The following is a 22,567-nucleotide window of genomic DNA, read 5'->3' as shown; positions in this document are numbered from 1 at the left end:
ACACTCGAATAAATCTCCCTTGGAGTGAAGAAGGCACTCCCCTGCATCTGCAGTCACCGTAACGAAGCTGACTGGTCTGCTGCTCCTGTCGTCCTACAATCTTTCTGAAAACCCAGCAACACAGGTGGTGGTTCAGCAGATCCCCAAAGGCCTGACCTGTCTTCTCAGCAATTTTGAGGTTAGTATCCCTCGTTGGGCTACCAAGACCAAACCCCTGGGCTCCACGTTGACTTGCCGTTACCAGGGTTTGTTGGCTCTGCACTCTAGAGATCGTCGAGCTGCAAGAAGCTCCCGCCTCCAGCCCCTCATCTCTTGAAGATCAGTGTCCTCACTACATCCACTGCACCATGGGACCCCATCTTTGGAGAGTTGCTTGAGGTCCTCTTGCGACTCCTGTGCCTTTGGCCTGTGGGTCCTCCTCAGGGTCTTCTCTTGCTGCAGTTGGCTCCCCTGCTTGCTTGGGGCCTACTCTGACTCATCTGCACTTGGTGAGTCCCCTGGACCTTGCTGGTCCCAACGTTTGCTCCTTTTCATCTTCCACGCCAGTTGAGGCTTCCAGGGCTTGTTGGTGCTCCTGTAGGACACCGACCACCGAGACACTGACACAGGACAGCTCGTGAATGGCTCCTTGTCTTCCTCAGCATCGCCTGATCCTCAAAGCTGCAATGACAAGGTCACCATTGTATCTTCAGAACCTCCCGACATCGGTGGGCATTGTGTTTCTGTGCCTCCTGGTCACCTCTGAGAGGCATAGACTCTGTCCTATGCAAACACAAGGAGATGATAAATTAGGCGGCGATACTTTTCAGACACTCACCCTCAGTCACAGATCTGGGTTGAATCCATCATCATTCTTTAGCTCACTTCGCCACCTCAGTTCCGACCCAGCTATATGCAAATCAATCTTGACCTGGAGCCTCATGGGAACAGTCCAGCCTGAAATACCAAGCCAGGTCTTCCCTGAACCGGAAACAAGCATCCTGGGAACGGTTTCTGGGTAGCACCCTTCATCAGGCTAGCTTGAATCCAGTGGTAAAGTGAGCAAGGGACCCACGTCTGGACATGCCCTGCCAACCCAGGGCGAACAAAGCAAACACAAGGAGATGATGGACGGAGCGCCAACACTTTTCAGACACTCACCAACAGTCACAGATCTGGGTTGAATACATCATCATTCTTTAGCTCACTTCGCCTCCTCAGTTCAGACCCAGCCATATGCAAATCAGTCTTGACCATGTGCCTCATGGGAACAGTCCTGCCTGAACTGCCAAGCCAGGTCTTCCCTGAACCGGAAAAAAGCAACCTGGGACCGGTTTCTCGGTAACACTCTTCATCAGCCAGGCTAGCTTAAATCCAGTGGCAAAGTGAGCAAGGCACCCCCGTCTGGGCACACCCTGCCAACCCAGGGCGAACAAAGCAAACAGAAGGAGATGTTGATATCTTTGGGTAGGAGATATACCAAAGTGTTAGTGATAGTGTGTAATAAATAAGACCTATTTTTAGAAACACTATGTGGCTTCCTTTCATCTAACCTACAATGCAGATTAAAGTTGGTAAAACAAGCTGCTTTATACTTCTTCAAGATAAGCCTGAAGGCTGCTCTCCAGAGCTACCACTTTGAGAGTTTTCACAGGTCATCAAAGACCACTAAAATCACCATAAGGGTTGTCTGGATTAGTGCACGGTGCATCACGTAACCACTTGGACGCTCATGACGAGCTGAGCTCATCATGAGCCACGGCGCTCCGGTGCTCATGACGAGCTCAGCTCGTCATGGCCCGTGGAACGCTCAGGTGCGGGGAGAATTCCCCTCCTGTGCTGAGCGATCCACGGGAGGCAATACACCTGTGACGAGCTGAGCTCGTCATGAGCACAGGAGCGCCGTAGCTCATGACGAGCTCAGCTCGTCATGAGCATGCGGGCGCTGTGCGCGCCCCCCTCCCCCCAGCACAGCGGGGGAATAACCCCCGCAGTGAAGGGGTTAAATAAGTGTGCACCATATACTAAGCCAGACCCCTACAATTACTATGAGCAGTATGGTAGTTAGGATTACGTTGATGACTGGATTGGCTGACAAGAGGGAGAAAATGAAAGGGTGACAAAGAAAGGGGTTACATTTTCCTCTACCTTAGTTAGCCATGGTTTAGTTAATTGTTCTGGTGAATGGTCTGATAATTATGTTGGTTGCGGATGTGGCATAAGAAATAGTGAACAGGGCGTAACGATAGATTTGTTAAATTCCTCTTGCGAGGCAAAATAGAGACTTCAATGGATTTGGCTTCATGGGAACAGCAGTAGGTTTCCTTAGAGGTGGATAAGGTAGAGGGTGATTAAGAGTTGAGGTTTGACATTGGAATACAAAGTTGATAGATATTAGAATGATTTGTGGCAGGGTTCAGGGAAAAGTTGCGAAGGAAAGGATTTGATTGATTGATTTGATAATTTATAAACCGCAAACAAATGTCCGAAGGCGTCAAGGTGCTAATGCGGTTAGTCTACTGAGGAGGACAAGCGCATCATCCCCGACCTAAAATGGACATTACAAAGCAAAAGGCAAATTCTTCAGGGCCTTACTGAAAGGAAGATGAGCTTCCAGGCTGGAGATGGAGTAGGGAGGAGTATTTCAAAGCTTAGATACAGGCTCAGTAAAAGCTCTCCCTCCCCATCTCGCCCTCCTAAACCTTTAGTGGCGGATGCCTCTATGTCCTTTGTGATAGACACAATTATTTGTGTGTCATCAGCATAGGATAAGGCCTGTAACCCAAAAGATCTAAACAGTTTTGCCAGCGGGGAGACACAGGTTAAACAGAGTTGGGCTCAGGGATGAGCCCTGCGTAACCCACCATAGAGTTGCTATGGATGAAAAAAAGAATTGGTCCACCACCACTGTCTGTGATCTATCCGTCAGGAAGGATGACAGAGGCTTCAGGGCTGAATCTGTGACCCCAATTTCCGATAGGCGATCAACCATCCTGGTAGGAGAGATGGTGTCAAAGGCTACAGATAGATCCAACAGGATCAATAGTGCAGCCTTCCAGCATCAACCATGGAACAGATGTTATTGCCTGCGGATAGCAGTGTGATCTCGGCCCCATGGTTACCCCTAAATCCATGCTGGGAAGTGTCCAGCAGATATTGTTGTTCTAAATAAGTCATCAACTGGATATTTAGATGTTTCTCCAGGATCTTGGCGGGGACAGGTAACAACGAAATTGGGCCAATAGTTTTTCATTTAGGAGGGGTCCAAGTTGAGTTATTTTGAGCAGAGACTTAGTCACAGTTTTCCAGCTTTGGGATAGCATCCAGAGGATATAGCCTGTAAGGTGGGGAATATTGATAGGAGGGATAAGAGAGAATAAGGGACTCGAGTCGTAGTAGATCTGTAGTTATGTAAGCCTATGTCTTTCTTGATGGAATGGACATAGGAGATGTGAAGGGAATTTTTTAGCAAGATGTTTTTGATATTTGTAGAGGGAGAGGTAAGACTTGGTTGGTAGTTGAGAAAGATAAAGAGCGAGAAGTGGTGTTGGGGCGAAAAGGGTAGAATGAGAAGATCATACACTGCTGTAATTATTTTTAGACTGCTTTTAATTATAACTTTTTACCCGACCCCATTATGCAAAGTGGGCAGAACCTTATCCAAGCAAGACCAATCAGTTAATCCTGCCTTCAGTATCTGCTGGGCATGGCTTGCTGTTAAGCTGAACACCCTATGGCATAGTGCTACAGTGGTGTTCCGTACACTTAACCATCAGTACTTTTTGGGCATGGCCTGCTATCTATACATATAGTATGAAACATTATCATCAGTTGTTACATAAAAAGCAGCAAGTAACAGAGCAGCAATTTAAAGGTCCTTTATAGGAAAAAGCTTAATAAACAGGAAAAAAAGACAGGAGCAGATTCTGATGGTCGAACCCACTTGTAATAAGAGAAAATGGCATAAGTAGCCTATAATTTATTAAATACCACTAGAGATGTCAAAATGCATCTGCAGGCAAGAGCGCTACTCAAACACCACTCCTACGTTGTTTTCACGCGTTTGTGTGCTAAGAGTCAGAGTTTGAATTACATCTCCGAAATAAACAGAAAAAACGTTAGCAGTTTAATTGACTGCAATGCCTCAAGTAAGGCAACATTTGCTGCAAAAACAGCAAAGCAGCATGAGCTGCCATGTATTTGTTCCTTAAAGTAATTTGTTTCCACATGACACTCCGTTTTCCAACAGCAGGCAACATTTTATCAACAAGACTTCCTGTTTTTTTTATTCTCCTCTGAATTCTTTGTGTCGCAGCATCAAAAACTGCAATTCCACTGTAGGAATATGTTCCAAAATAGTGCACTTCCTATTTTTAAATGACATCATAAGCACATGGCACTGAATATACAATGGGAGTAGTAGATATTTTAATATCTAATTTTGACACTTCATTTTTAGTAAAATATAGTGTATTCTGGGAGACCTGCATTACAAAATGTAAACTACACACAAATATAGAAAATGAGATTATGACAACTCACCACATAATTAGTTTAATGGCCTTACAAAAGGCACTCTGCCACCTCCATAGTCATTGCGTGACCGTATAAAAAGGTTTCTTTGTGACTTACAGTATACTTACTACAAACAGTTGGAGGTAATTTATTATACACTGGTTGAATATACACAGATATATATTTATTTATGTTCTGATGTCAGTACTCTGCATACCTCAGTAGAGCTACGCTATCCTGAACTGTAACTATTTTCTGGTGTGATCCTGCATTATACCCTAGTGAACAGTCATGCGCGCCCACTGAAGGGTCTCCTATTTAACAACAATGAAATACCAGAACTAGGCACCAATGTCGAGCTAAGCACCCAAAGTGCGTCCATCTCCTAGACAGTGGCCACTGCCCTCTCTTTGCATCCTAATGGAAAAAAGCAGTGATGGCAGCATTAATCAAGTCTGGGGAAAGAAACATATCCTACTTACTAGCACCAACACGACTCCCCTCCCATTCCCGAGGAAAATTACAGCGCGATTCCTATTTGGGGGGTACTTTGTCATCTTCAAGTAGGTAGAGAGTGCCCACATATGTCATTTATGGCTATGTATGAGGTCAGTAGGTATGGTTTGCTGACTGACCGGTGGACTCCATTAGCCAAAACATGCATGGTGACCGACAAGATGGTGGATAACTTTGAACGCGACATCCCAGCCGCCATGGTAAACCTGTGAACCTGGCTGCTTCTCTTTTTGCTTTCAACCCGGTGAACAGATGTCTCCAAGGTTGTCGGTATTAGCCCTTCTGAGCTTGCCTCAGTTGCTCTGCCTAAGAGATACCCCTCTTCACTCATCTTTCTGGCGGGATCTGTACATCTTTGGAATCTGGCCTTCAGTCTGGGGCAGATATTCAGCCTTGCTCATCCAACTAAAATTGGTCGAGGAGAATCAAACTGTCTGAAGAAATAAGGTTAAGTTAGAAATGCATGTTGGGAAATTAGGTGGTTTCATGTCTTTTTACATTTCGTAGCATAACCTGGCATGCTCAACGTATTAGTTAACCATAACTCCCTTTTAGCATTCCTAATAATCAAGAACGCTTTTTTGTTGGTTTTGTGTGTCGAAATATAATGGAGGATATGTCTTAGGAGGGAGGTAACAGGCCTAGGGATGGCAATGCAACATGCAGAGCCCAGGAAAGTCACCTTGTCGTAAGTGGGGACTGTGGAAGGCATTTGGCCGCATAAAATACTCTGCAACGGTAACAGGACACAAGTAGGTCGTGTATGTACACAAGGTGAACCAGCAAACTGAGAAGACAACTTGTCCCACGGACAGTCAATGATCAACTTAACATTGTGGGGATCGAGAACGAAAAACTAAACATGTGAGAAGGCTGCAAATGGCAACAATATATAGGGGAAATTCACCACACAAAAGGTCAAGGGGAAGTAACCAGCAAATCAGTCAGCACAAGGACAGAAAGGCAACCAGGCAAGTAGCAAAGCAAATCACAGCAGGCAGCTAGCGTAACATCCCCGGTGGATAGAGCCAGAAATGGACCATTGTTTGAAACATGTTCAGTTCTTCTGTGGAATTTTTGTCTCGTTAGAAGAAAGGAAGTGTGTCTTGTCTTCCCCTAAATAAACGTTTCCAATTTAGTGCATGGTTGTCTGTAGCCGAATATGTTTACAAAACCTATCTGCTTCCCCTTGGAGCCGTGGCTACTCTCTAAGTTTGAATGAAACCTTGTACCAAGGCGGGTGCGGCTCCCACACATATCCCTTCGTGATCGCGGTTAAAATACTAAATGCTACTTACTTCTTTCGCTATGACAGCTATACACACCGCCATTGTGAGATCTGGTCAGCAGCTACCGCTCAGTCCCTGCATCAACGTGTGACGTATATTTACGTCATAAATGGTCTTCAAGAAATGTCGAAAAAGGGTTTGAGTTCTACTTCCGGGTGCATTTAAATCCTTTTAACCGGCTTCTCCGCTATATCACGATAAATATGTCTGCAATCAGATACCATTAAACATCACGCAATTATCGTACAACTGACGGTCTATACTCAGTAAATACGTTTGCTCTCATATAATACATCCAAAATAATGAGTATTGAATCACTAGAAAAACCTAACTACTACATTTGTAATGTGCCACTTAGTCATATAAATGACGAAAAATGTTCATATCTCTGGTTTTCTAACTTGTACTCTTCAATTGTTTCACCTGTAGGTATCGGAAGTATAACTGTTCTCGTAAGCCTACATGTTCTAAGATGGCCGCTTTAGTAGTTCTGAAATTCCCTGCCTCCTCTTAATTTCCTGGTAGGCTACATTCACTGGATGCAGCTACAGCTAGGTCACACGAAAATGGTAGAAACAAAAAAGAGACAAACATTGTTGTCACGTGAGTGGTGGAAAAAGAAAGCTGTCAAATCTAGGGGCTGTTGTCAAACGAACCGGCGTCTCACTGGGGATCTGATGTAGGCTACTGAAATGGCTGCTTCCAGGACTTGCTGGACAGTTCTGGTCCTTTGTTGCTTTTGTGAAGCATCTGCTGAAACTTCCTCGGGGCACAATGGAACTGCCCCGAATATCATAATCATGCTCATGGATGATGTGAGTATTATCGGAAAGTATTGGTGGGAAATCACTATCGGGGATGTTAAGGGGGATGGCTCCCAGCAGGAGGCTACACTGAATGTGGGAAAGTTATGGAACTCGGGAGCAGATTTTGGGTAGTGGGAAGTAGTGCCAGTGGATACATTAAGGGTTTGATTAGATAAAGCCTCCGGGAGTCCTGGTTCTGTTAAGTAGAGTAACTATGGAGTTGATTGATGGCATGGCATTACATGCAAAGGGCACATTACAATAGAGAGTGGCTAACTGTATATGTCTATTTACTTGCACTCGAATGAGAATATTTTTACAGAGCGTTAGTAAAAAAGTTGAAAAACAACATTTAAAGATGACAAAATGTGAGTCTGTGAAAGGGCGAGATTTTGATCGATACCTTATCTCTATTGATCCAAACCTCGATCTGGTCGACTGAACCTTTATTGCCTGTCTTGGAAGGAAACAGTACACCTATCTGCAAGTTAGTTCACCCAAGAAAGGACTCTACTCTCAAAGATCACGGACAACTTCTAGGTTTCAAAAGTTTATTGTAAAGATATAATGAGCTGCAAATACAAGCATCTCAGAATGAGATTCACGAGATACACAGGTCCAATTACATACATGTGCTCTCGAAAAGCCCTCAGACGAGCAACAGAAATCACTAACACAAGTTCTAAAAATAGCAAAGCTATCAGCATAGACGCATATCTCTCCTTCATTTAGGTTGGAGGAAAACAAACACAGGTTAGGCGTCCCTACCCTGTTCTAGATGGTATCCCTACTTAACCAAATCCCAACCTAACAAAGGTGTCAGCAATGAATGACCCCCAAGGGAAGTCATCCACTCTAAGTCTCTTGGTGAAAACCTAAAGTTCTCCAGTCATGACCCCTCACTGCCTACCCATCCTCTCTCTAAAGGGTCCTCAGGTCTCTGCTCTAACTCCACCCAGGGGTGCTGTCCCTAATACAAAACAGTCAACAACATTTGAGACGCCCCTTGCGAAACGCCTCTCACGTGGTGCAACTTCAGGCTTTTTCCATGATGCTTTGTATTGGGCCTCAGACGTTAGAGTTGACCTTGCTTCTCAGTCTCTTCTCCGGCCCGCTGATACCCCTTAAACATTCCAGAACCCTCCTCCATGTCTGGGCCGTCTACTGAACAGGCCTCTATTCATTCACTTATAATTGGATCCCCCCTTTCCTGTTGCAGACAGATATCTGCCGCCAAGAACCCAACTCTCATAGACTTCTAAAAAGCTTGCAACATTTCTCAGCCCAGACATGTACGTGTAAATCAATGCTAAAACATTTCAGGCCTACAATATTTCACATTATGATTATAGCATTCAATTTCTTCATTTAATTAAAGCATGTTAAAACTCTTATTCTATTATTTAGAAAACATTACTCTAAATCATGGCCCATTAATGCAATGACCAAAAACGTTAAACAATCTGTGTCGTGAAAAGAAACACCTTCCCTTTTAGCTCCAGCTCTGGCCCTGAGGCCTACCACGTTCTGCGTTTTACCACAGACCATCTTATATGTTAACAGCTACACGACATAGATTCAAAATAATCACGTCTACTAAAATCATATAATGTCACACATTTCTGTATTAATTCCACTTCTACTTAAATCTCTATATTAGCTATACATTTAGAATATAATTTCAAATACTATTAGCACTCATGGCATTTCTCTTCATGTATTATGCTCTCTATAGGTAAGTGTGATGTACTCATATATTTATATCAGTTTGCGCTCTCTCAGTTCCCCCCTTTGATGACCTCTCGGGGTCATCACTAACATTTAAACTGCAGTTATTGCTGGCATTCTCTGCGCTTCCAGAGCTCTCAGGCTCCTGTACTGATTATCTTGTATGGCAGCCAATCTCTGCAACTGTTCTCTTTGGGCCCTTTCTGACCTTCTTGCTCTGTACCATTTGAATACCCTCACCAATCCCCACAATATTATCCCACAGATCAATATTATGATGATAGGCTTTAGGATATACCAAATAAAGCTTTTGCCTAAGGTGGAAAACCACCCTCCAACTGTACTCATTCCGTGGCCCACCTTTTCCCAGACATTTTCTCTACTCAAGTCTTCGATCTCTTTGTGTATATTAGTTATGTTCTTAATAACTTTCTCAAGGGGTTTTGAAAGGTCTGGAATGTAAGTGCAACATTCCTGAACCTTCAAAGCCTTACAGACTCCGCCCTCTTTTGCTAATAAGACATCTAATGCAAGCCGATTTTGAAGAACCATAGCCCTTATCGATTGCATCTCTCCTTCTACCAGCATTAAGGACTGAGCAGTGCTGGCAGACAACCTGTCGACAACTGTTGCCAGTCGTCTAATTTTAACATCATTAAGGATTATTCCCAAAAGAGGGAACATAGCTCCAAAGACATCTCCAACCATTTCGGCATCGCCTAAATCCCTCCTTCCCCTCGATGATGTCTGGCCCTCAATGATCAATAAGTCTTGTGCATGATATATTTTGGGGAAGACAATTGCCAAGTAACATGATCCATACCAGTTGTCAGGTAGTCTCACGTAAGCATTTCTTCCACATACAAAATACACATTTGGAATTACTTGCATTCCCTTCAGGAAATCCTTAGTGTAGTACTCTAAATTAAAAGCATGTTCACAGTCAACTTCACCCACGTATACATTTTCATAATACGTTTTGGCTCGGTGAAGACATAACTTTCCTTTCTGCGCTTTATCTAAAGCTATTGGACCACTACTACCCTTTCTCTTATGTGACTTCTCTTCCTCGGTCCAATCTAATTTCCCTTGTCCTGATTTTTTCAAAATCTTTTGTCTCCTGTAACGATCATCCACCTGCCCTATGAACTTTTTCTCGACTTCGGACACCTTACATGTCAGGTTATTTCTACGGGCATGTGAAGTATCTAAGGTAATCCAAGGAATGAAGAACTTGGCCAATCTGTCTTCACTCTTCCAGTAATCCCATTTATTCATCTGCTTATAATTCGGGACTTCTGGCAACACAGAATCATAATTGGAGAAATAGTATTCAAAACTATCTCTCTCATAAAATATACTAAGCAATAAGCTACATGTAATGCCATATGTCAGAGGGAGGTGATGATATCGAATTCCTTCATCTACAGACGCAGGCAACTGCATGCAGACGTAGCAATCCTTAACCTCCATGGCATCCACGTATTCATACAAAAGTTTAGCATAAGCATTTGACCTAAAGTCTCCTTGGGACTCGTCTACATGTAACCTGCGGGCTTCTGCAGCCAATAACGCTTTCTCTTGAGTGTTTTCCCTTTTCTCACCTGCAACAGTGGGTGTAAGTGTTACTACAGAATTCGCATCAGTTACCTTTACCTCTTCCTCATGTCCCTTTACATAAGAAATTGTTACCACTAAAGCTATTAATATTATCACTCCTACTATTAGTGTACCTATTATACATTTAGCTCTGCGGTTCGGGGTGCCGGCCTCCATTTCGTCAGACAATCTAGCTTTTCCCTTTCCCTTTGCAAAAAAAAAGTTCTTTTCCTCTCGTTCCTTTACAGTCTCTTTCAATCCTTTTTTGTCTTTAGAATCCACACAGCTGGAGGCTGACAGCCTTTTTCGCAAAAAGTCCTTTCACAGTTCAAAAAGACAACCCTAGCCCTTCTCCATCCACTCAAGGGGTTCCCTAAAATTCTCTGCTTCCTGGGCGCTAGGTAATCTTCTTTTCTTCTGCTTGCTTTATTTACAAAGTCCTTTAACAATCGACTATTAGATTTGTGGTTGCAGCTTCAATAGCATAGTTCAATATTTCCATGCGAAGAGTATGCTCTTCATGTGCTGTTATCGTGGTACCAAAGTCGGGGAATTTCAATTCTGTAAGAAACATGTGCTTTAACTTGCTGAGGCGGGGAGGTCTGGGGAGCACGAATGTTAGTGACCCTTCTTGTTCGACACCGGGTACCAACAGTTGTATTTCCACGGTGATAATGGGCTCAGAACTGGACACCACCACCGCTCGGATCCTCCCTGTCTCCGGTTTCACAGACATTTGTCGCCAGATATGTCCACTCAGGTGTGGAGTATCTTCTGTTAGGCACACGCACTCTTCTTGACCTTCTTCGGTCTGGTGCTTCAGCGCCCTGAACACCTTCTTCTGGGTCTGAGTCTTCTGATATCGGAGGAAGGGTTGCTTCTGGAGTTGACCTCAGGCTAGAACTTCTTCTTTGCGGCCAATTTGCTTCTCCACGTGCCCTTCTACTCCTTCTCCTTCTGGTCTGTTCTCGCTCTCTTTCAGACCTGTCAGGGTCAGACTCGTACTCCCAGCTGTCTTCTCCTTCTGTAGCGTCTTCTGTTTCGCTGTTGTACTGACCGTCCTCAGCTTGGTCAGACTCGTTCCCTGCTTCCACTGGCACCTCTACAGCTTGGCTAGCCCCCTCTATGGCTTCTTGGTCCTCAGCTGGACGTCCATCCGAGAGAGGAGCTGTTTCCAGAGGTGCTGGAACCCTTTTCGTATGCGACGCGTGTATCCAGTTGGGCAGGCCTCCCACCTTTACAGCTGTACTTGTGATCAGGATGACCTGGTAGGGCCCACGCCAACGAATATCCAAGCAGCTTCTTCTCACATGTTTCTTCACCAGGACCCAGTCCCCAGGATACAGGTCATGGCAAGGGCCCTGGCACGCTGGAACCTCTGCAGCCTGCACCTGAAGGGACACAGAACGCATGGCGTCAGACAGCCCCTTACAATAGTCCAGGATCATATCATCTGTGATATTTAACAGTGCAGTAGCTGGAATAGATGGCAGTCTCATTGCTCTCCCCATTAACACCTCATGTGGTGACAACCCTGTTCTTCTGTCTGGGGTACTACGAAGGCTCATGAGTACTAATGGCAGGGCGTCAGGCCAATTCAGGGTCGTTGAGGAGCAAACTTTCGCTATTCTGGACTTGATCGTGCCATTAATTTGTTCCACAATTCCTGAGGCTTCTGGTCGGTAACTGCAATGGAGCTTCTGGTCTATATTCAGTGCAACACAAATCATCTTCACAAGCTCGCTGTTAAAATGTGTTCCCCTATCTGATTCCAAAAAGGCCGGCACCCCGAACCGAGGGATAAGTTCTCTAAGCAGTAACTTAGCCACTGTGAGGGTGTCGCACCTACGTGTAGGGTATGCCTCAACCCATCTGGAGAACACACAAACAACCACCAGAACATAGCGGAGGCGGTTGCATCTTGGCATTTCAATGAAATCTATCTGCATTCTGTTGAATGGACCTCCAGACCTTCCTATGTGACTTAGTGCAACTGGTGTTCTTTTCCCTACATTCAGCTGCTGGCAGGTCACACAACGCTGGCACACTGCTTCTGCTGCTATTCTAAACTTAGGATTGTACCAAGTCTGTCTAAACACTCTCAGCATAGCATCTCTCCCTAAGTGTACGGGACCATGTATGAGTCTAGCCATTGGACTCACCATCTCATTGGGCAACACTGCTCTACCGTCTGCTGAGACCCAAAAATGAGTCTCACCCATTACACATCCTGCCTTTTCCCATGTTTCTTTCTCAGAATCAGGAGCATTTTCTTGCATGGTTGACAATTCATCCCAAGTATCAACAGTTTCCAGTATCATGGCTAATTCAGTTCTTACATTTATTCCACCCACATCCACCTCTGTGAAAGAGTAACCTTGTTCTGCGCAATACCGCGCAACTTCATCAGCATATCTATTGCCTTTCGAAACAAAGTCCTCATTTTTGGTATGTGCGATGCACTTTACAACTGCGATACTTGCTGGACATTGCAATGCTTCTAACAACAAGCGCACAAACTCTCCATTGCGAATGGGAGAGCCTGAAGAAGTCATGAACCCTCTTTGAGACCATAACTGCCCGTAATCATGAACTACCCCAAACCCGTATTGGCTGTCGGTGTAGATGGTGACTCGAATTTGATTGCCTGCTAAGCAAGCACGTGTTAGGGCAATAATCTCGGCTACCTGAGCGGAGTGTACTCCTTCCAGGCACCCAGCTTCCACAACTCCTTCAATTGTACAAACAGCATAAGCTGCTCTCAACTGCCCAACTTCGTCTCTTACACATGAGCCATCGACAAAGAAAACTTCGTCTGGGTCGGTCAGTGGCTCATCTACGATGTCGGGTCTGGGTTTGGTGCATAGTTCAGTCACATCGAGACAGTCATGGTCTGTATATTCATCATCATCATCAATATCATTTGGAAGTGGCATTAAGGTAGCAGGGTTCAAAACAGAGCATCTCTTGAGGGTCACGTTCTCTGCAGCAAGAATAACTTGCTCATAGCGCGTGAGCCTGCTATTGGTCAGATGCTGTGTTTTGGTCCTGGTCATCAACAGTTCAACAGAATGTGGCACGCACACCTCTAACGGGTGCCCCATAACAATATTTTCACATCTCTCAATGCTGACACCCGTTGCAGCAACGGATTTGAGACATCCGGGCAACGCTGCGGCTACTGGGTCTAAAGTAGCTGAGAAATAAGCAACTGGTCTACGGGCATTCCCATGGATTTGGACCAACACAGACAACGCACAACCTTCTCTCTCACAACAGTAAAGAAAGAATTGTTTATTGTAATCAGGCATTCCCAATGCCGGAGCACGACACAGGTCCTCTCTCAGCTGTAAGAATGCCATCAAACAGTCTTTGTCCCATGGTACCGGATCACTCACCTCCTTGTGCGTCAGTTTTTGCAAGGGCTTTGCTTTCAGTGAAAAGTTCACGATCCACTGTCGGCAATAACCCACCATCCCTAGGAACATCCTGACCTCTCTCTGTGTCTGAGGCGCGTTCATTTTCATGATCGCCTCTATCCTGTCTGGTGACACTTTTCGTTTGCCTTTCTCAATTCTGTGTCCCAAGTACTGTACTTCTGTCAGGCAGTACTGCAATTTTCCCGGGGACACCTTGTGCCCATTGGCAGCTAGGTGATTTAACAAAGCAATGGAGTCTTCCCTGCAAGCTTCTTCTGTTTCTGACGCCACAAGGAGGTCGTCTATGTACTGGACCAGAACTGACTTCTGGGGCAGCACTAGACTTTCAAGATTTTTCTTCAGAAGCTGGTTAAAGATCGATGGACTCTCTGTATACCCCTGAGGGATACGACACCATGTTAGGACGCGATTTTCCAGCTTAAATGCGAAAAGAAAATGGCTATCTTCGTCCAAAGGGATCGAAAAGAAAGCCTGACAAAGATCTATCACAGTGAACCACTCAGCTTGGAATGGAATCTGAAACAGTATCACTGATGGATTCGGTACCACTGGACAACATGAAACGACTATGTTATTAATCTTTCGAAGGTCCTGCACTATCCGGAATTTCCCATTTGGTTTCTGCAGACCCATAATCGGGGAGTTACATGGACTACCCACGATTTCTTTCAGTATTCCCTGTTTAATCATGGACTCGATCACGGGTTTTATGCCTGCAATCGTTTCTGGAGTCAATTTATACTGGGGTGTTCTTGGGAACTCAGCATGCGGTTTCACTACAATTTTCACTGGGTCCACCCCTTTGACCAATCCAATCTCTTCCCCAGTGAAATCCCATACCTCTGATGCCACTGTCTCTCTCAAATCCCAGGGAAGCTCGTCTACTGTCAAAGTAGGGTACAGCTCCACACATATTCTTGAGTTTGCAACTTTGAAATCTGCATCATCATCATTAGTCAATACCTCCACTCCCTGGGGTGTACAATATATAGTACAATTCAATTTGCACAACAGGTCTCTTCCTAGCAGACACACAGGGCTTGAATCGCAAACCACAAATTGGTGCTCATCGCTGTACTTCCCTATTTTCACCTGTACCGGTTCTGTCAATTGGCTGGTTATTCTCCTGTTTGCGACCCCTACCACCTGTATGGTCTCTCCAGACATGGGCAGGTCTGGAACTGCAGCTGATCTGATCGTGGATCTAGTGGCTCCTGTGTCCACCAGAAACGTCGTAGGGCACCCTGCTACTTCTGCTTCCACATAGGGTCCCCTCTGATCTACCTCTAAGGCTGCCCCGAGGGTGCAGTCTTCTCTTTCCACTCTCTGTCCGGTTAATGGGTCCACATAATAGCATTCTTCACCTTCCACAAACAGGGGCATTTGTCTATAGGTCTTACCCATACTCCCTACTCGAGGAGGTTGCGGGAACTGGGCTCGGGGAGGAGCCCCCCCCCCTTTGAGCACCTTTCCTTGGTATGGCGTCGCCCCTCTCATAGGTGCGCTCTGGACCTCTTCCTCCTCTATCTCTTGCTCTCCGATCTCCACATTGTAAGGGCACTCGCGTTTCCAATGCCCCAACTCGTTGCACTGGTGGCACCTAGTCGTTTTCTTCAAGGTAGCTATGTCTACTCTGGGTCTAAAGGTAGTACTCTCCTCATTACCCTTGTTCTGACTGTACTGCTTCTTACCTCCTGTACCTGTCCCTTGCTGCTGTTGTTGCGGTCCCCCTTTTCCTGCTGCCTGCAATTGTACCACCATCAGCTTCTCTTTTAGTTTCTTAGCCTTGGAGTCTACCTCATCACAGCAGTACCTAGCATATCTCAGTATTTCATCTAGGGGTCTACTTTGCCAACAAATCGAGTGTTGCTGAATCATTAAACTAATATCCGGTCTCAGTCCCAGGACGAACTTGGACACAAATTGCCCTATGTCCTTTGGATCCATTACATCCAAGCCGCTATACTGTTTAAACGCCTTCAGCAATCTCTCGTAATATTCATGGACTGTCTCTTTGGGTTCCTGTCTCGTTCTGTCTATTCTGACCCAATCTATGTCTTGCATTGGCACTTTTTCTTTCAGCCAAGTCATCACTCTCTCGAATTTTGCCATCACGATCTCGGACGGCCCATTAGTCCTAGCATCTCTCTCTGGCTCCGTTGTGGGCCACTCAGCGCTAACCTTGCATGCTGTCCACAGATCTCCTGGTACTACAATGTCAAACAGCGTGTTCAGATCTATCCATAGGACTTTTGAGATCTTTACAAACCTCTCGACTTGCTTGTACCACTCCACGGGGCTCTCTCGTAACTTGGGGAAAGATGTGGTAAAAGCAGCTAAATCTCCCCTACTCCAAGGGACATGTACATAGCTTCCATTGGCAACTTCACGCAAAGGGTAAGCTTCTATTCCCTGCTGTCCTGGTGTTATACCAATCATGCTTCTCCTGCCGGTCCCTTTCTTGGACCACCTCTCTTCCCATTTATCTAGTGCCCTCCATGTCCTTATTCCAGTAATCAGTTCCCTTATGTGTGTTTTCAGCCCAATCGTTCTCCTCTCATCTAGATCTCGATCTGAGTAATGTAGCCTGTGGTTACCCTGTAATGCTTTGGTTCTTGACAAGTCCACCATATATTTGCCTGCTAGTTCGACTAACTTCTCATGGACTGCTCTCGCCTTTCGTGTGATGTCCTTTGCCATATACAGTATTTCATCCTGTTCATACATTTCCATTCTTTCCAAAGGCAGGGTACCATCTACCATGTCATCCAGATCTGACCTTAAGCTGGAGACATCAAGTCTCTTGGCTTTTATCTCAGCTCGCAATATGTCTTTCGAAGGAGGCTCACTGGTCTCCCTCCCATCCCAACTTCGAGCTCTGCGTTTGGGCTCAGGAGAATTAATGGGTGGCCTCCCTTGCTCCCATCTCTCCAGGTCCCATGCTCGGCCATCCAATCTTGGAAGGTGATGGAACACGGGCCTTTTATCCCTACTCTCTCTCTGCCCACTCTCGTCTTCTTCTCTCCTCTCACCGCACATCTCTCTGTTATTTTCCCTCTGGTCGCTACACTCCCTTTGCCTCGTATCGCTCAGTATCCGATACGATCCTTCCTGGTTCCCCATATTCCCTGGGCTGCGCTCATTTCTGTCATCACAGGGACTATGGTGCGACCTCTCACAACTCCCATTCAGTTCTCTGGTGCCGGGCACACAGTGTGGACATTTAAAGCTGTTCCTGTACTCTTGCGCCCTCCTCTCCCCTTCACTGAGTATTGGGCACGCCACCCCTCCATTCCCGGGGCCCCCGTTTTCCAGGTCTGTTCTACCTCCACTCCGGGCCCAATGGGTGACTCCCCTACTCCCTCTACAGTCCCACTCCGGGCTACTCTCCCCAGCCCCGCAGTGAGTTCGTGCTCTGCTGTCCTGACTTTCCCTTTCTGCTTCTGCAGCATTGATGCACTTTTGAGCCTTCACTGCCTCATCCCACTGCTTCATGTACTCATTTAGTTCTTGAAAGGACTTTCGTCCAGATCCCCTCAGATCCATTGGCCATCTAGGGCCCCCAGGATCTCCTCCTGGGTCCCCTGCTGTGTGCATCGGGGTACTCCACTCTCTGGGTATCGGCATCTGACTTGGGGAATTAGTGGTATCGTTCCTCCTTGCCTGCTCTGCTCTTTCTCTGTCTTTCCGTTTCCGTTCTTCCCCTTTTGCTCTCTCTTGGTCATATATCGATATTATAGGACCTATGGTAACAGGTACCTGTAGTGCATCTGGTAATGGGTAGGATGTGGCGCTTTCCGTTTCCGGCGCTCTTTGTACCACAAACCTACCGACCACCTGTTGCACCTGACTAGGCTGGAGCAACTCTTTCTTTGGCTCAGGATCCCACTCTGAACTGGGAAGCGGTCTATGCTCTCCTGCATTGCCCCCCTTTTCTCTTTCAGTATTCTCGACCTCTCCCCCTGCTCTATTATACGGGGGTGGCCTGTCTGTCAGTAATCTGTTTATCAGGCTGTCCTCTGTTTCGCTCTCATCATCTTCTTCTAGGGGGCTTTTATTTACTGGCGCCTCTAACACTGGGTACAGTTTATTTATTTCTAAATTATGCACTCTCCATCTTTTAGCATCCGCATCCCACCTGGCATCCTGTACTGCCCTTACCGAGCGTTTCACCCTTTCTTGTCGTCTGTTCATATTCCTTTCATGCGCTGCCCTAAGCCATGCTTCAAGGGCTTCAAACTGGGTTGGTCTAGGCAAGGGTCTCTTTGAGGTCATGATTGATTTCAATCGATGTAACACCTCTAATCTGAACGTCCCGTACTTCGGGAACGTCAGTTCCTCGTTTCCTTCAGTAATCTTACTCCACTCTGATATCCAAAGGATCGTATGCAACCCAACATTTACTGCCATATAACGAGCTGGCGTACCCTCCGGCGGGGCTTCTTCCCCTTCATACGATCCTCGCCTCTCTTTCTTAAACAGCGCTTTCAACCATTTAAAACACTTCATAATTATGCGCACAAAATCCAGCCTCGCTACTCTGTTTACTTCCTGATGACAATCCACCAATCCTGTCGCGGCTTTGCTAGCTTGGCCTATCACAGCGCGGTCTTTCTCCTGTCAGCCAATCACGTCGCGACCCTGTATGACGTGTTCGCTAGCTGGCCTATCACAGCGCGGTCTTTCTCCTGTCAGCCAATCACTGCGCGACACCACCTGACGTCTCTTTTCTCCGCTTCGCAGCAGCACCCCTCCTTTCTCAACTCGTCTCCCGGTTATGCATGCGTCCCATTCATACACTGAAAAATGACTACTTCCGACCAAGCGGTCACTTCTCTCGACTGTACGTCCACAGTCTATCTGTAATTGTCAACACAACTGACGAGATGTCTATCGTCTCTCTGATAGGTTACTTACACACACAGTAACTTCCGACCAGCGTCCGTTACTCACGCACTCACTCTTACGTTCCCCCTATCTCGGTCTCTCGGGTGATCAATGGTACCTCATGACCCCCTTCACACTAGTTGACAATTACTCTGGGTGTCCGATACACCCGAACCACTTAAGCTCTCCTTGAACTTAAGATTTCCACCGGTTGCGCGCGCTCACAACCTGTTCCACAGTCACTCTACAAACATTCAACTCCGCCAGACATTACAACATATATACAATACAAGACACCGCAATCTAACACGCATAACCCTTTATACTCACTCTCGACCGATACTGCTGCTTTTTCTGTCTCACGTCATCCGGATCTTCATCTGCGGGCTGTTCTTCCGATCATCGATTTCTAGGGGCCTTGGGGTAAGCTAACCTGGCCTAGGTCACCGTCCTCAAGAAGGCAACCATCCTCTATAGCTACCAACTGAAAGGGCGAGATTTTGATCGATACCTTATCTCTATTGATCCAAACCTCGATCTGGTCGACTGAACCTTTATTGCCTGTCTTGGAAGGAAACAGTACACCTATCTGCAAGTTAGTTCACCCAAGAAAGGACTCTACTCTCAAAGATCACGGACAACTTCTAGGTTTCAAAAGTTTATTGTAAAGATATAATGAGCTGCAAATACAAGCATCTCAGAATGAGATTCACGAGATACACAGGTCCAATTACATACATGTGCTCTCGAAAAGCCCTCAGACGAGCAACAGAAATCACTAACACAAGTTCTAAAAATAGCAAAGCTATCAGCATAGACGCATATCTCTCCTTCATTTAGGTTGGAGGAAAACAAACACAGGTTAGGCGTCCCTACCCTGTTCTAGATGGTATCCCTACTTAACCAAATCCCAACCTAACAAAGGTGTCAGCAATGAATGACCCCCAAGGGAAGTCATCCACTCTAAGTCTCTTGGTGAAAACCTAAAGTTCTCCAGTCATGACCCCTCACTGCCTACCCATCCTCTCTCTAAAGGGTCCTCAGGTCTCTGCTCTAACTCCACCCAGGGGTGCTGTCCCTAATACAAAACAGTCAACAACATTTGAGACGCCCCTTGCGAAACGCCTCTCACGTGGTGCAACTTCAGGCTTTTTCCATGATGCTTTGTATTGGGCCTCAGACGTTAGAGTTGACCTTGCTTCTCAGTCTCTTCTCCGGCCCGCTGATACCCCTTAAACATTCCAGAACCCTCCTCCATGTCTGGGCCGTCTACTGAACAGGCCTCTATTCATTCACTTATAATTGGATCCCCCCTTTCCTGTTGCAGACAGATATCTGCCGCCAAGAACCCAACTCTCATAGACTTCTAAAAAGCTTGCAACATTTCTCAGCCCAGACATGTACGTGTAAATCAATGCTAAAACATTTCAGGCCTACAATATTTCACATTATGATTATAGCATTCAATTTCTTCATTTAATTAAAGCATGTTAAAACTCTTATTCTATTATTTAGAAAACATTACTCTAAATCATGGCCCATTAATGCAATGACCAAAAACGTTAAACAATCTGTGTCGTGAAAAGAAACACCTTCCCTTTTAGCTCCAGCTCTGGCCCTGAGGCCTACCACGTTCTGCGTTTTACCACAGACCATCTTATATGTTAACAGCTACACGACATAGATTCAAAATAATCACGTCTACTAAAATCATATAATGTCACACATTTCTGTATTAATTCCACTTCTACTTAAATCTCTATATTAGCTATACATTTAGAATATAATTTCAAATACTATTAGCACTCATGGCATTTCTCTTCATGTATTATGCTCTCTATAGGTAAGTGTGATGTACTCATATATTTATATCAGTTTGCGCTCTCTCATCTGTTACATGAAAACTGGGAGTCTTTTATTTTTTTTATTTTTTATTATTTATGTTGGGTGAATTCAGCACCATAGCTCTCGCTCTGTCAAAGTTGCAACATGGTCCTGAAACTTTAAAATGGTGTTCTATCTTGAAGACTGTTGTGCAAAGCATATTATTTCCTGGATACTTAGGAAATCTACAGCAGAATACGAGTCATTATTAGATTAAAAATTAAGTCAGAAAATTAAGGGGGTGCCCTCCACCTGAACGTTGCGGAGCAACCGTAAGGCAGAGTGGTAATTACTTTATTTTAATTAACTGTCTCCTGCTTATAATTGCCTCTGTTTCAATGTTATTTAATGGAGAATGTACCCCCCTCCTTTTCAGTATCTCCCTCTTTAAAAATGGTGGCATGTATGACAGTATGTGGGTAAAATACTAATGGGTGTGGTAAACTAGTGATGGTGAGCAGGGTCGGATTGGGATCACAATTTGGCCCGGGCACTGATGAAAAAAGTGGCCCACATTCAAGGGGCGTGGCATACATTTAATGGGCGTGGCCTACAGTTAAGGGGCGTGGCCCACATTCAAGGGGCGTGCCCTTTCATGAAACACCATTTGGTTACTCTTTGAGGTCTAATTCATAGAGAAATATTTAGTAAATTAAGCCTTTTAAAGCTTACAGAGCAAGTAACATTGGTAAAGACTAGGAGCACTGCAGGTCTGATAACTGAATACTTACATGCAGTCTTAACGCCCTGCACAAGGTCGTTAGATACTCTTTCCCAACCAGCTAATCATCACATAAATCAGAAATCTAGTACAAAGTCAAGGAGAAAGGGTAAGACTGGAATCTCTGGGAACAGAACATGTAATAACAAAAGTAAGAATTCACAAATGAGGAAGAGGCAGTCTGGGGTGTAAAGAATGCTGGAAAAATGTATCTGTACAATCTAGTCATAAATTTATTTCACAGCCAGCAAGTGATGTCTATATACAAAAAACACAGTTTTATTCACATCTGTTGCTGCCTTCAAGTCTGGGCCATGAGGAGACTGAGGATTACTCAATTAACCATGAAAATGATATAAAATCTGCAAAAAGGAATTCTAACCTGAACATGCTAGAAAAGTTAATTCTTCTGCACAGAGAAAGAAGTGCCAAGTTTGCAAATTTTGCTTAGGCCTCGAACAAGGCCTAGCATAGAATGAGGCTAAACAGCTCTCTTTTGAGAAATCAAATTACACAAAGTCTTAGACATGTCCTGAAATCAACACACAAACATGTTGCCACATTCTGGCCTAGGACCTAAAATAGAGTGCAGTCAGACCTACACACTACAAACAAAAACTAACCAAAACTTACTAATTTAATATTTTTGGCATATAGAGAAATATGCCCCTTGTCTGCATTTTGGATGAGGCCTTTAAAATAAAGTTACATTATTAACTGGCACACAAATGAATCAGTAAATTGTGCAAAAAAATGGTAAACAAAATGGTTCCTACCGGTTCCTTCTTGCTTCAGAGGAAGGGATCGGCTAGCAACACATTGCATTTCTGGGTGCTGGATGTGGCAAGTCAAGTAAACCTTTGAGGAAGACCTGCTGCACTGAGTCTAGTTCAGTATTTTCTGGATTCGGTGGGATGACAATTGAGGCACACTCGATGTAGCTTTGAGTACTGCTTTACTCAGCCTACTTTGGTCAGCCCTGTGGAGAGTGGGATGCCAAGGGGATTAGATGGCCCCTCTTGAGTTAGAGCTTGGCAGTGTGGTGCATCTGGTTACAAGAGTAACCAAATAGAAAAGGCAGGGTGAACACTTTGTAGTTCTGTATGGGAGTGTCAGGACTAGGGTGACCAACTGGCATGGGTGCAAATTCAGGATGGGGAGTGTAAAAATTCAGGACAAAGGGTTAAAATTCAGAACAAACC

At 45.2% G+C, this 22,567-nt stretch overlaps 2 protein-coding genes across 2 annotated transcripts in view; one reads left to right on the top strand and one right to left on the bottom strand.

Annotated features, from left to right (window-relative positions):
- The window catches only part of TRAPPC2L (trafficking protein particle complex subunit 2L), a 69,592-nt gene extending 63,150 nt beyond the window's left edge, over positions 1-6,442 (bottom strand). Inside the window, exon 1 of the mRNA XM_078668545.1 lies at positions 6,309-6,442. Coding sequence (XP_078524671.1) covers positions 6,309-6,341 — 33 coding nt within the window. The 5' untranslated portion in view covers positions 6,342-6,442. The remainder of the gene's footprint in view (positions 1-6,308) is intronic.
- Positions 6,443-6,888: 446 nt separating this feature from the next.
- Positions 6,889-22,567, top strand: part of GALNS (galactosamine (N-acetyl)-6-sulfatase) — a 188,958-nt gene continuing 173,279 nt past the window's right edge. The window contains exon 1 of the mRNA XM_078669899.1: positions 6,889-7,115. Coding sequence (XP_078526025.1) covers positions 6,993-7,115 — 123 coding nt within the window. The 5' untranslated portion in view covers positions 6,889-6,992. The remainder of the gene's footprint in view (positions 7,116-22,567) is intronic.

The sequence above is a fragment of the Lissotriton helveticus genome, chromosome 12 (assembly GCF_964261635.1).
Source record: "Lissotriton helveticus chromosome 12, aLisHel1.1, whole genome shotgun sequence".
Classification (NCBI taxonomy): Eukaryota; Metazoa; Chordata; class Amphibia; order Caudata; family Salamandridae; genus Lissotriton; species Lissotriton helveticus.
This window is presented reverse-complemented; position numbering and strand designations above follow the sequence as displayed.